The sequence below is a fragment of the Denticeps clupeoides genome, chromosome 4, assembly GCF_900700375.1.
Source record: "Denticeps clupeoides chromosome 4, fDenClu1.1, whole genome shotgun sequence".
Taxonomy (NCBI): Eukaryota; Metazoa; Chordata; class Actinopteri; order Clupeiformes; family Denticipitidae; genus Denticeps; species Denticeps clupeoides.
Genome location: NC_041710.1, coordinates 21,552,792 through 21,566,274, shown reverse-complemented (window position 1 = coordinate 21,566,274; position 13,483 = coordinate 21,552,792). Strand labels below are relative to the sequence as shown.

At 45.5% G+C, this 13,483-nt stretch overlaps 3 protein-coding genes across 3 annotated transcripts; all 3 read right to left on the bottom strand.

Moving 5' to 3' along the window:
- Nucleotides 1–3,401: 3,401 nt before the first annotated feature.
- med28 (mediator complex subunit 28) lies at nucleotides 3,402–6,034 on the bottom strand. Its single transcript, XM_028977275.1, has 4 exons — nucleotides 5,710–6,034; nucleotides 4,404–4,470; nucleotides 4,211–4,323; nucleotides 3,402–3,835 (listed from the first exon to the last, which is right to left on the bottom strand). The coding sequence occupies exons 1-4, from the start codon at nucleotides 5,872–5,874 to the stop codon at nucleotides 3,638–3,640; spliced, it is 543 nt and encodes a 180-aa protein (XP_028833108.1). The 5' UTR covers nucleotides 5,875–6,034; the 3' UTR covers nucleotides 3,402–3,637.
- Nucleotides 6,035–6,119: 85 nt separating this feature from the next.
- On the bottom strand, nucleotides 6,120–9,394 carry lap3 (leucine aminopeptidase 3). Its single transcript, XM_028977274.1, has 13 exons — nucleotides 9,211–9,394; nucleotides 9,000–9,115; nucleotides 8,866–8,920; nucleotides 8,684–8,789; nucleotides 8,409–8,568; nucleotides 7,873–8,037; nucleotides 7,619–7,777; nucleotides 7,414–7,538; nucleotides 7,138–7,226; nucleotides 6,943–7,045; nucleotides 6,769–6,848; nucleotides 6,573–6,685; nucleotides 6,120–6,503 (listed from the first exon to the last, which is right to left on the bottom strand). Exons 1-13 carry the CDS (start codon nucleotides 9,304–9,306, stop codon nucleotides 6,317–6,319), a joined length of 1,554 nt encoding a protein of 517 aa, XP_028833107.1. The 5' UTR covers nucleotides 9,307–9,394; the 3' UTR covers nucleotides 6,120–6,316.
- A 1,089-nt stretch (nucleotides 9,395–10,483) lies between these two features.
- Nucleotides 10,484–12,327, bottom strand: clrn2 (clarin 2). The gene is made up of 3 exons (XM_028978293.1): nucleotides 11,914–12,327; nucleotides 10,978–11,157; nucleotides 10,484–10,752 (listed from the first exon to the last, which is right to left on the bottom strand). The coding sequence occupies exons 1-3, from the start codon at nucleotides 12,164–12,166 to the stop codon at nucleotides 10,484–10,486; spliced, it is 702 nt and encodes a 233-aa protein (XP_028834126.1). The 5' UTR covers nucleotides 12,167–12,327.
- Nucleotides 12,328–13,483: the final 1,156 nt, after the last annotated feature.

Here is a 13,483-nt window from a genome sequence, read left to right as displayed (position 1 = left end):
AGACGAGATTCTCCTGCCACCAAACTTGAAACCCTCCACACCACAGCTTTGCTTATAAATTCTGTCCATATAGGTTATTGAACAGAATCGGTGACAAAGGGCAGCCCTGGCGGAGTCCAACCCTCACCAGGAACAGGTCCGACTTACAGCTGGCTATGCGGACCAAGCTCACGCTCATCTGGTACAGGGACTGAATGGCCCTTAACAAAAGACCATTCACCTCCCATAGGGTGCCCCTGGGGACACGGTCATAAGCCTTCTACAAATCCACAAAACACATGTGGATTGGTTGGGCAAACTCCCATGCCCCCTCCATCACCCCAGCAAGGGTAAAGAGCTGGTCCTGGTCCACATTTCCACGGCCAGGACAAAAACCACATTGCTCCTCCTAAATCTAAGATTCAACTATCAACTGGACCCTCCTCTCCAGTACCTTGGAGTAGATATTTCCATGGAGAATGATGAGTGTGATCCCCCTATAGTTGGAACACACCCTCTGGTCCCCCTTCTTAAAAATGGGGACCACCACCCCAGTCTGCCACTCCATCTAACTGCCCCGAATGTCCACGCAATGATGCAGAGACTTGTCAACCACGACAGCCATACAACATTTATAGCCCTGAGATACCCAGGATGGATCTCATCCACCCCCGGGGCTCCGCTGCTGTGTAGCTGTTTAAATACCTCAGCAACTTCTGCCCCTGAGATTGGACAGTCCCTACCCAGGTATCCCAGCTCTGGATCCTCCTTGAAATGCGCATTGGGATTGAGGAGCTCCTCAAAGTATTCCTTCCACCGCCCGACTACAGCCTCAGTCGATGTCAGCAGCTTCCCAAACAGTGTGAGCGAGTTGCTACCTTCCTCTCCTGAGGCTTGACGGCTCTCCTAACCTCTGGTGTCCACCAGCAGGGGTTAACGCCACGACTGGCACCGGCCACCTTGCGACCACAGCTAGCAACAGCCACCTTAACAATTGCAGAGCGGAACAAGGTCCAATTTGACTCAATGTCCCTCTCTGCTCTTGGGACGCGGTCAAAGCTTTGCCAGAGGTGGGAATTGAAGACCATCTTGACAGGTTCTTCTGCCAGGCATTCCCAGCAGACCCTCACTATACCTTTGGGTCTGCCAGGTATTCGTGGCATCTTCCCCTGCCATCTGATCCAACTCACCACCAGGTGGTGATCAGTTGACAGCTCAGCTCCTCTCTTTACCCAAGTGTCCAAAACATATGGTTGCAGGTCAGATGATATGACTATAAAGTCAATCATCGACCTGCAAACTAGGATGCCCTGGTACTGATGGGCATCCTTATGGTTGAACATGGTGTCCGTTATGGTCAAATTGCGGCTTGCACAGAAGTCCAATAACGAAACACCACTTGAGTTCAGATGCGGTGGGCCATTCTTCCCAATCACGCCCCTCCAGGTCATGCTGTCATTGCCCACGTGAGCGTTGAAGTCCCCCAGAAGGACAATGGAGTGCCCAGTCAGAGCACTATCCAGCACTCATCCTAGGGACTCCAAAAAGGGTGGGTACTCTGAGCTGTTATTTGGTGCACATGTCTCGGAGTGATATGTTTACACTAGATTTATAAGTATATTTCTTTAAATGTGTGCTTTGTGTCTTTTATTTTCTAATTTTCTAAAGACTTTTATTTTGGTTCCTGTATTCTGGTGTGGATGAGGGAATTATAAGGACAATCTGGGTCTCTTGGACACATGGCGTGAGTTGTGAGAGGTACGTGGGGTTGGTGTGCAAAAAGTTATTTCTTTTTTCATTTTAAATTATGTACATATTAAGAATATTTTGTATGTGTTACTTTGTGAATATTTTTTTATGTTTTTAATACTGTATATTGTAGAGAGAGGTGCAGAAAGATCCAATGTGTGACGCAATATTCTGAGGCGACCTTGTTTCAGTACAGAATACACATGGCACTGCAAATCTGGGGTGGTAGTAGCCTAGTGGGTAACACACTCGCCTATGAACCAGAAGACCCGGGTTCAAATCCTGCTTACTACCATTGTGTCCCTGAGCAAGACACTTAACCCTAAGTTGCTCCAGGGGGACTGTCCCCTGTAACTACTGGTTGTAAGTCGCTCTTAAATGTAAATGTAAATCTCCTGATGTCAGCTCATCATTTGTGGTTCGAGAAACAAAATAAAAAAAAAGTACACAACGCAGATGAAGAACCGCTACACATAAGCGCAAACAACAGTCAGGACCCATTCCCCGATCCGAAGGCGCAGGGAAGCTAACCTCTCGTCCCCCGGGGTAAACCCCAACAAACAGGCTGAGAGTCTTTGGGCTAACAAAAAGCCAACCCCAGCCCTCCACCTCTCACCCAGAGCAACTCCAGCAAAGGAGAGTGTCCAACCTTTCTCAAGGACTTGGGTTACAGAGCCAATGCCATGTGTTGAGGTGAGTCCGACTATATCTAGCCGGTACCGCTCAACCTCTTCGAAGGCTCCAGCTCCTTCCCCGTCAGAGAGGTGATGTTCCATGTCCCAATAGCCAGTTTCCTTGTCCGGGAATTGGACCGCCAAGCTCCCGCCTCGGTCTGCCACCCGATCCACATTGCACCGGACCCTTCATGCTCCTCCTGCGGGTGGTGGGATGAGCCCATGTATCCGGTTCATGCTGGGCCCCATGGGCGAAAGCGCGGCCACCAGGAGCTCCAGGGTCGGACCTCAGTAACCCATGGGGCCGCGTACACTGTCTCTTTGTTTTTCCTTCCATGAAAGGTCTTCTGAACCGTTCTTTGTCTCGCCCTTTACCTAAAAGCAATTTGTCATGGGAGACTCTACCAGGGGCACCAAGTGCCCCAGATAACATAACTCCTAGGATCATTAGGGCTCTCAAACTCCTCCACCACGATAAGGTGACGGTTCAAGGAGGAGTAACATAATTGTTCCCTTTAGTAATTAATACACCAATTAAAGGTCCGGACAAAGCATGAGAAAGGGGAGGTAACCCTGACAACATAAGGGGACAAAATTCCAGATCCGACTGTCTGAGCTGCCGCTCTCTGAACAGGGAAGCAGAATGATCAAAGCACTCTATGGTCATTTCTAGCCTCTGCAGGACCCAAGACAGGCTATTAATGTTATAGGTCCACAATTATGATTTTTGCTTTTAAATAGGTCTTATTGGTCCCATAATACTGTATCTGAAGTACCCTTTTCATCTTATGATGACATTTACACCTTTTGCCATTTCTACCCAATACATAGACAGGCTAGGGGAACTTGTATTAATGTTAAATAATCTCACAAAATAAATTTTCATAATAGGGGACCTTTAAAATACAAAATGACCATATGGTGTTCAGTGAATTATTCATCATAAAACATGATTATTAAACAAATAATTATTTGGTTAAATACGCATGTACAATCAGAATCACAAAAAGATTTATTTTCAAAAATGTTACAAAATAAGGATCTCATTATTAACAACAAAATGTAAAAATAACAATGTTAACACAACTAAATGTTCTAAGACAGAACAAAAAAGCCCACCAACTACACCAGAACATACTTCAAAAATGACTTAAAAGTAATGATGCTGCCAATGAGTGGCAAGTGGTAAGGTGGAAATGGTAAATGGGTAAATGATTCTAGCAACAATGTCCAAGTCAGTTGGGTTTCATGGGAGCGGGGATGTTGGCTGAAGCCTGCTCCAGGAAGGCCAGCGGTCCCTGCGGCAGCTCCGTGGGTCGTTTGTGCTGAACATTGATGTCCTCCAGGACCTGCTGCCAGTGGTGAATCTTGGCCAAATGTTTCTGAATTAGAAGCTCTTTACGCTGGAGCTCATTGCGCAGCTCTGATATATCCTATAAAGAGGTTTATGATTACAGTTAGTGTCTGTCCATGTATTTTACTGATTATAACTTCATAGCAGCTGCATGACAGCATTAAAATCAGGTCTACATCTATTAAGGCTTTCAAGTTCAAGTTGAGCTTTATTGTCATTTCAGCTGCATACGTGTTAAGACAGTACGTAGTGATGCTACATGTAACATTTAAACAAGGTTACATACTGACATAAAGTGTGCGACAGCGACAAACCTGGCAACATTAAGTGCAGTGCAAAGATGAAGGAATTAATAAGATAAAGCATTTAAGATAAACAAGACATTAACTTTTAAAAATTTTTAAAAGACAAACACTGAGATTCTTTCTTCATAATACTGAACAGAATTGCTCACTTCCTTCTCCACTTGTTCGGGTTTTTGTACTGATAGCTGTAGCCTCTTCTGAAGAAAGAAGCATTCAGTCTGTCTAGCCACATCCAGGAACTTCTGCATGCACTGGTCAACACCTTCACACAACATCAGGTGTCAGCATTATAGTCGAATTACACTGTTAAACCATCCAATACCGCAGAAACGCTGCCCATACCTGTTCGGATCTCCTCCTGGTCTGTTCCGTTTACATAGTCCTGACTCACTAGAGATGCAAAGCATGCCTGCAGGACAGTGGCTTATCATTAGTCTGGAAGGCACAAACGATTCACGACAGTAAGGTTTATACCCGTCTTTGCTGGTGTTATCTAAGTGGTGGTCCTTTTTTTACAGAACTCCTATACTTATAAAGTAATAAAGTGAAGTGATTGTCACATGTGATACACAGCAGCACAGCACACGATGCACACAGTGAAATTTGTCCTCTGCATTTAACCCATCACCCTGAGTGAGCAGTGGGCAGCCATGACAGGCGCCCGGGGAGCAGTGTGGGGGGGCGGTGCTTTGCTCAGTGGCACCTTGGCGGATCAGGAATCGAACCTGCAACCTTCTGATTACAGGGCCGCTTCCTTAACCGCTAGGCCACCACTGCCCCCTTGACGGCCTTACTTCATCGTATGGAATAAAATGTCTGTTGTTCTAACTGAACACAATTTGTTTTTTGGTAAAGTGAAAGTAAAAGTGAAGTCACCCTTGGTGATCAGTGATCAGCCATGACAGGTGCCCGGGGTGCAGTGTGTGGGGATGGTGCTTTGCTCAGTGGCAAGTTGGCGGAATGGTATTCGAACCGGCAACCTTCTGATTACGGGGCCACCACTGCCCCAAAGGGAGCATGAATATAGCACAAGAGGACTGATAATATTGCTCTAGCCAGGAAAACCACATCAGAGGCCATCAGTGGGGCAGTGGTGGCCTAGCGGTTAAGGAAGCGGCCCCGTAAACAGAAGGTTGCCGGTTCGAATCCTGATCCACCAAGGTGCCACTGAGGTGCCACTGAGCAAGGCACCGTCCCCACACACTGCTCCCCGGGCGCCTGTCATGGCTGCCCACTGCTCACTCAGGGTGATGGGATAAATGTGATCACATGTGACAATCACTTCACTAAGGTTAGATGGCGTTTTTAACATTTGCTACACTGGATTAATTTGTTAGCAGTAGGTCAATTAAAATCACATTTTAATACAAATTAACCATTTTAATCCAAAATGTCCCAAACCCAATCATACAATCAACTGGTCGGTCAAGTCCTGAAGAAAAGTGATTGGAACAATGCTCACACTGTACACATCGTGCGCTACGATCTGAAATCTTATTATTCATTTTCTGAAATATTACACTGATTAAATGAAGAATGGATTAAAAGTGCAATTATATGAACGCTGGAATGTTCCAGAATGAATAATACTGGGTCAAAACAACGCATACTTAATAGACTATATGTGTGAGTCTGCGCGACATTTCACCTCGAAGGACGCCTCCAGGTCGTCAACCAGGGTGCTGCTTCCAGGGCCGCGGCTGGCCGAAGGACCCGACAACAGACCCGGCTGCCCGGGACCGCCCGGACCCCCTACAGGATGAGATCCAGTCGGCTGTTGTCCAGGGAACATGCCGCCCATGGAAGAAGCCATTTTGCCAGTAAAGTAGGCCTGGCGCTTCTTCGTTGACCAAAAGAAATATATAACGAGGGGTTTTAGAAGTGCTACACGGCGCCCCCTACAGGAACGGAGCCGCAACACGTCTTCTTACAGCTCTTCACGTCTTCCTTTGCTTGGGCATTGTGTGAGAGACCTGATCATGTATCCACAACTACCCTGAATACATGAAAGGATTTAAGGTACAAATTCTTACATAATGATACCACACAAAATAAAAATTGACATTTCATTTAATATCAAATAGTTTACTGAAGAATTCATATGCCCCATTTTACAGACATAGAATGAAAAAAATACAATAGCTATAAAATCATAAGTGTGTATGAAGTAAACAAAAAGCACTGCACTTCATTAAAAAAAGGAGGTCAGCGGACGTGGGTCACCGGGCATCCTGAGTGGCATTCAGAGTGTAATCTCAAGGCTCAGAGGCAAGGCCTGCAGCAAACTCCACCAGGGTGCGAGTGGGACGGCCTGACATGCCTTTACGCAAGTATGGAACTTCGTCCTTGTTGGACATCACGCCGGCAATGTCCAGGTGGGCCCAGTGGTTTGCTGTCACAAACTCCCTGAGAAACGCAGCTGCAGTGCATGCTCCACCCGAACTGAGGAGAACAGAGAGGCAGAAATCAAAATAATGAAATATATCAGACACAAAAAAAAAAAACACTCACCGGCTGTATTTGCCAATGTTGTTGAGGTCAGCAAGCTGGCTGTCTTTAACCTGTCTGCTATAGTGCTGAAACAAGGGCATCCGCCACACTCTGTCGCCTGTGATGATACTTGCCTGAAAGAAAGACTGTGAGCAATGAGCTCCTGCAAACCTTTCTGATTAAATAAGTGAAAAGTTTTCCACTGAAGAAGCTTAACCTTGTGCAGCTGATCCCACAGCCAGTCTGAATTTGTGAAGACCCCAGCAGCTGCTGATCCCAGCGCTACATCCATGGCCCCTATAGAAGATAAAGAGAAATAAAGGTTCATTTCCAATAAATATATTTGACAGCATTTTGTATACCTGTCTGAGACTAATCTTGATTCTCCTACCTGTTAAAGTGGCTGCGTTGACGATGGCCCGGGGGTTAAAACTATGAGCATAACAAAGAGCATCAGCAAGAATCAGTCTGCCTTCTGCATCAGTGTTATCCACCTATAAGGACATTCGAGGGAAAAATATAAAATCAAAAAAGCATTACATATACATAAAAAGATATGCATAAATAACTAATAATCAACAGGTACCTGAATGGTCTTGCCATTTTTTGCCTTAACAACATCACCAGGCTTATTGGCTCTCCCACTTGGCATGTTTTCACAAAGAGGAGCCAATCCTGTTAACAGATCATATATACTCAGTTGGCATATGTGCATATACGTATACACATGTATACACACGTGTGTGGGTGTGTGTGTGTGTGTGTGTGTGATATATATATATATATATACACACACTCAGAGAGAGAGAGAGAGAGAGAGAGAGAGAGAGAGAGAGAGAGAGAGAAAGAAATGAAAGCACACCTATGATGTCAATTTGCAGTTTAAGAGCTGCTGCTGTAACTATGGCGGCGCACACAGTGGCAGCACCTCCCATGTCGGCCCGCATGGCATCCATTCCAGATGACGGCTTCAGAGATATTCCACCACTGTGAAAAGATTCAACTACAATCAGTAACCAGAAACTGCAAACAAGGTGTATCTGTATTTTTTTAACACTGCCCTTCACCTATCAAACGTAATGCCCTTCCCGACCAGCACCAGCGGCTCCGTGCTGGAGGTGGCCGAGCCTCTGTAATGCAACTCCAGGAAAACAGGGGGCTCCTCTGAACCTTTAGACACACTGAGGAACGCCCCCATCTGCTGCTCCTCAATCCATGTCTGAGGCCTGAACAAGACTGAGAGATGTTGAATGGGCACAACAGAAACAACTGAAATAAAAGGGATAACGGTGGATAAACGCTGTTCAGTGCTGATGATGACCTCTTATGAACGGTCACTCTGTTGGAGTGTGGTGCCAGTTTCTGCTCAATAGTATCAGCAAAAACCGTTGGTGTGACATGATTGGCAGGAGCTTCCATGAGCCATCTGGCAAGGTTCTGTCCCTCTGCATAAACTACACCCTTTTCCCATGCAGCCAAATCTGAGCTGGAAAAGAAAAAACAAAAATGAATGTGGACTCCAGATATATTAATTATGCATTATGCCACACCCTCACACCCTGGGCACAGACTTTTTGACCTGCCGGCCTCTGGCAAACGATGTAGACGCCTGCACTTTATGTACACTTGTGGTATAGATTTCTATAATCTTTGTATTTCCAGTATATTAGATTTAGAATATGATGTTGAGGTTTTCATACTGTTGCACTTGCGAGAGAGCATCGACTGGAATCAAATTACTGGTTCATAAGTTCATGAATGTTAAAAGACACAAATCAACCAAACAAGAAAAACGGAAAACAGAGATGAATGATTATGTGCGCAAAAACGCACCAATCCCATCTGCCACAAACCAACCTGCCATGCAGTCGAGGCGTAACCCTGAATTTCTTTTTACTCTTGAGCTCGTCATATTCAAACAGGCCAAGCACAGCGCCCTCTGCTGCCGATTGGCCATCACCGCACGGGTCCACTTCTACTACGGATACCTCCAAATCCTGCAGTACCCTGCAGCCCACTTACACACACACACACACACACACACACACACTTCACCAGCTGAACATAGAAAACCTGAATACATTTAGATATGTACTGCTGCACACCGGCCTACTGCAAAGAAAAACCCTTACTGGACACTGCAGCCCTGATGTTCTCCTTGCAGCTGTCCCAGCTCTCCTTCCCGCACACTCCATCCGAGCTCTTCCCCAAACCCACCACAACCACGCTGGGGAAGTCCTACAGGAGACAGAACAGCATTAGCGTAGTTCAGCACGATAGGACCAGGGAGTCCAAAAACACACCTCAACCATACCTCGTGTAAACCATAAAACACACGACCTTTGCCTTTCTTGATGGATGGGCCTGATCTAGGGAAATAACAATAATATATATATTGTTATTAATGTCTTCTCTGAAGAATTTGAATAAAACGTGATAAGGTCTCACATTGACAACATTTGGCTCAGCCTGCCCGACAGAGATCTGTCCAAGGCCTTTCCAGCCTCTGTGAGAAGTTGACCACCTTCATCCTTCTCCTTCTCATACACACCCAACACCAGACCCTGGAGTGACACAACACAGGCAGGAAAGTGGTGCACAGCATACAGGGCCGGCCAATAAAACGCCATTTCACTGACATTTCTCGCAGCCCACTTACTTTTTTGGCACTCCAGCTACTCGGAGTCGCTGAGAAAAACCTACATTTGTGTCTCTGCCAGGCCGACAATAAGGCTTTCCTGCACGGAAGTAACATTTTTTTATGGCCTCAAGCAAAGCCGCGACATTCGGAGCCGAAACTGGCCGTGAAGAGAACCAGTCGCCGAGCGGTCGTGTCGCGCACATGATACGTCATCACGCTGCGCGGCGTCCCGTCTCCTTCCACGCTGCAGCGCCATCGTGTGGTGAGCAGTAATTTCAAGCCTAGAAGAGGGCTGTACTTAATATATCAAATTTACATTTACATTTAACATTTAAGGCATTTATCAGACGCCCTTAACCAGAGCGACTTACATTCAGTAGTTACAGGGACAGTACCCCCTGGAGCAACTTAGGGTTAAGTGTCTTGCTCAGGGACACATAGGCGAGTGTGTTACCCACTAGGCTACTACCACCCTATCAAATAAAATAAACAGAATAAAGATAACAGAATAAATAGAAAAAAACAAGCGAGACGTCAGTAGATTATGATCCTTGTCCTCCACCATCGTCCCAGTGCCAAAGAAATCTTCAGCATCCTGCCCGAGTGACTACCGTTCCATCGCATTTGTGAAGTGAAGTGAAGTGAAGTGATTGTCACATGTGATACACAGCAGCACAGCACACGATGCACACAGTGAAATTTGTCCTCTGCATTTAACCCATCACCCTGAGTGAGCAGTGGGCAGCCATGACAAGCGCCCGGGGAGCAGTGTGTGGGGACGGTGCTTTGCTCAGTGGCACCTCAGTGGCACCTTGGCAGATCGGGAATCGAACCGGCAACCTTATCATTTAGCCTATAATTTTAGTATCAGCAATCAGTCACTGGTCATTTTAGGATGTTTTTGTGGGCTCGCTCCTACATGGAGTGCGTAGGATATTCTGTGCTGGCAGTGTTTCCGAATTATGCATAATCATGTGTGCATACTTAGATAATCATTTGTGCACAAACATTTTAATAACAATATACTGAAATATACATGGAGATGAGCAGTGGTGTGGTAAAAAAAATGTGATTAGACGGCAAATATGACTTGCCATTGAGGAAAAAAAAAAACTATTTCATAATCTAAATGGTCAAAATAGTATATATATATATTTTCCTTTAATAAATAGACAATACACAATGTACAATAAAGAATGTATTTACATGTTTAGAATTACATACATTATTTACATTGTGTGGAAGGAAGCATTTTCTCTGACCACACGTACAGTCCAGATGTGATGAAATTTCAGTACAGGAGGTCATCTGCCGAGACTGTAGGTTCTTCAGGTTTCTTAGTCTGTATTTTGGGGAAGCGGATCTTACTCATGGCCACAACCAGGATGTTGGACCCGTGGATGGACGCACTGGAAACACAAAGCCAGAAGGAGAAGCCGAAGTTTTCTTCCACAACCTCAAAGCGAAAGAGGGTCTCTCTGAAGTTCGCAACTCTCTCTGTCAGTCTGTGGTGCCAAAGTGATGCTAGAAAACAGAGGAGGCCTAGTGACCCAAATAAACCTAGAGGGATGACCAAACAAGAAAGAGAGAAACCAGAGAGAGTTGCTTTTATCTCTGGTAATCATTCAAGCAGAAATACACATAAATATATTGTAGTTGACACACACTGTGCAAAAACCATCCTTTTCTACAGGTGCATTGAAATTGGAATTTGGTTTTTAATGTATGACCTACTGTTTTGCTAATTTTATTAATTGTAAATATCCTTTTCAGAATTTTTATTACCTGCTATAAGGTTCCATAGATAGAGTCCAAGCGGCCCCTTGATAGACTGGTACGGCACTTTCCTGGCATTATAGATGCTGAATGCCAAGCTGACAGAAGCAAATCCTATGGCAACAAAGATGAAGAGTATGATCATCATGTGGACTCCTCCATTCAGCTTCTTCACCAGGTTGGGGAAAACTGCAAGAGCATAACAAACGCACACATTAAAATGAGCGAGTGGTTATTTAGATGGTTCATGACGATAGAAGAAGATGTGAAGAACTAACACGCCTACCAAGCCAACATGCAAAAGCATGTGTCTGAATCCAACCTTTTTAAGTTCAGACATACAAAACAGTTGCTTATTGAGGTGCCTTTGCTTAATATGTGAGGCAAATGCTCACATATTGTGATTAACATGTCACCTAGGCTGTCCTAGCTGGGCCACTGGGACCACAGTTGAACTAAAAGACGTAGAGAAGCATTCTAGTGTGACTAGTCATTTACATTTACAGTATTTATCAGACGCCCTTATCCAGAGCGACTTACAATCAGTAGTTACAGGGACAGTCCCCCCCTGGAGACACTCAGGGTTAAGTGTCTTGCTCAGGGACACAATGGTAGTTAGTGGGATTTGAACCTGGGTCTTCTGGTTCATAGGCGAGTGTGTTACCCACTAGGCTACTACTAGCCATTTACAGACAATATGATTTGTCTTCCTGTAAACTTCCCCTGAGTTGAGCCAGTGTACGATGTACTGGAGAAGAACCCAGACAATCTATACCACCTTCAGGCTCAAGACTCTACTACATGCAGGATTTACTTTAAAAATCTGTTTTTTGTGGACCATGGTAATGGACTATTAACTTACAACCCTGTACTGGAAGCTATTGATCTATTTGAGTTTTCCATATGTGTTTTTTTTTTATGTATATTAAAATAAATATTTCTTACTGTAGATTTTTGACCTCCGACTCCCTAGGCCACACTTTCTGGTTTTCCCTCCCTGGAAGAGTCCAAAATAAATATCCCCAGTGAACTGCACCAGCTCCGGGCTGGAGGCGTTGACGATGTCCACCCCGGTCTTGCAGAGTATGATCCCCGTCACCCAGGCCTCACTGGCCAACGCCACAACCAGCAGCACGACTGAGGCGATGTTGAGCAACGAAGCGACGGAGAACACAATCCTCTTCCACAGTCCCGGCATCTCACCGCCTGCAGGGGGCTCGAGCCATCCTCCCTCCGCCTGTAACCCGAACCCGCGGTCCGCCAACCAGCCACAGGGTTAGTGTGTGTACGTGTGTGCCAGCGTGCCCGCGTCCCCTCCAAGGTCTAGCCGGCGAGAGCAAGCCCATGGTCACCGCGTCCGGCCTGAAGAGATCTCCTCGTGCATCATGCGGTTGTTGTTAACTGAATGTGGGAAAAAAAACAGCCCTGCTCACGAATGACGAATGGAAATACTATCTAAGGCTATCAGGCGTATCTCCTTCGCTGAGAGGGAAACCTTATCTGGGTCCCTGCACTTGGGTGCACTGCCAGGCATTTAAAAGATGTGGAGGAGAGACAGAGGGAGAGAGAGAGAGGAACAGGAGCAATTCAATCAGCGGAGACAACGCCCCTCACTGCATGCCCTTACTCCCCTTACAGGGTTTTATGGGGACATAAACCAAACTGAAACATAGACGTTTTAAGGCCACGGCTGGCCGAACACATCTGAACCTGCATCACGCTGCACTCAAACCGAAAGGTCAAGCTTCAGCCTTGGATGATTCTCAGAGGTCACTGAACATTAGGGAGACATACAGCCTGGCCAGGAGTGATCTAATGGCACATGAAGTAATGAACCTGCACCGATGCCAGTAAAAGCCACGAGCTGAGGTCTGGTGCTCTCAAGGACAGCTAGCAGGTCAGCATGGGCACCAGACGGAGTTCTCAGGGAAAACCAGGAAGATCCATAATCCCTGCAAACTGGTGTACCGAGGGGGCAGGCCAGCACACACAGAATTCAGATTCATTAAGACACTCAAATCAGCTTTCGCATTTGGTGTGAGAGATAAAATATCAGTGCAACATATTTTGTTCCAGTCTCTTACTCTGCATTAAAAGCTAAAGGACATCATGGACTCCAGCAGATAGATAGAAAAAGGGAGAAAACAATGTAACAGAGCCTTATTATGACTATAATGGGGCTCTGCTGCTCTCTGTGGTCCTTCTGGATTTCAGCACCCAGGACAGCTCTCATCCACTCAGTCATGAAGTACATTTACATTTACAGCATTTACATTTACAGCATTTACAGCAAGTATGAGTGGTAATGAAAATAAAACACACACACAAAAGTCATGTATGTTGACACCATTAGCCAATATGTCCTGATAATCAGTGGCTAATTTAATTCATTACCAAGATTACCAAGTTTAATTTACCTAGAATGGAATATTTTTATACCAGTAATATAGTAGGGTATTATTATCAATATTAAATCCAGGGACGGTGTTCTGCAGTTTGAATGCACTCTTGTTCT

What these genes read in the sequence shown, in the direction of transcription:
- med28 (XM_028977275.1), bottom strand. Translation starts at nt 5,874, where the DNA reads ATGGCTTCTTCCATGGGCGGCATGTTCCCTGGACAACAGCCGACTGGA. An exon ending in CCAGGAGGAGATCCGAACAG is followed by an intron (nt 4,324 to 4,403) that starts GTATGGGCAGCG and finishes TGTTGTGTGAAG; the next exon opens with GTGTTGACCAGTGCATGCAG. An exon ending in CCGAACAAGTGGAGAAGGAA is followed by an intron (nt 3,836 to 4,210) that starts GTGAGCAATTCT and finishes ACCTCTTTATAG; the next exon opens with GATATATCAGAGCTGCGCAA.
- lap3 (XM_028977274.1), bottom strand. Translation starts at nt 9,306, where the DNA reads ATGTTACTTCCGTGCAGGAAAGCCTTATTGTCGGCCTGGCAGAGACAC. An exon ending in CTGAGCCAAATGTTGTCAAT is followed by an intron (nt 8,921 to 8,999) that starts GTGAGACCTTAT and finishes TTATTTCCCTAG; the next exon opens with ATCAGGCCCATCCATCAAGA. An exon ending in AAGGGCATTACGTTTGATAG is followed by an intron (nt 7,539 to 7,618) that starts GTGAAGGGCAGT and finishes ATCTTTTCACAG; the next exon opens with TGGTGGAATATCTCTGAAGC.
- clrn2 (XM_028978293.1), bottom strand. Translation starts at nt 12,166, where the DNA reads ATGCCGGGACTGTGGAAGAGGATTGTGTTCTCCGTCGCTTCGTTGCTC. An exon ending in TCGGAGGTCAAAAATCTACA is followed by an intron (nt 11,158 to 11,913) that starts GTAAGAAATATT and finishes ATGCTCTTGCAG; the next exon opens with TTTTCCCCAACCTGGTGAAG. An exon ending in TCTATGGAACCTTATAGCAG is followed by an intron (nt 10,753 to 10,977) that starts GTAATAAAAATT and finishes TCATCCCTCTAG; the next exon opens with GTTTATTTGGGTCACTAGGC.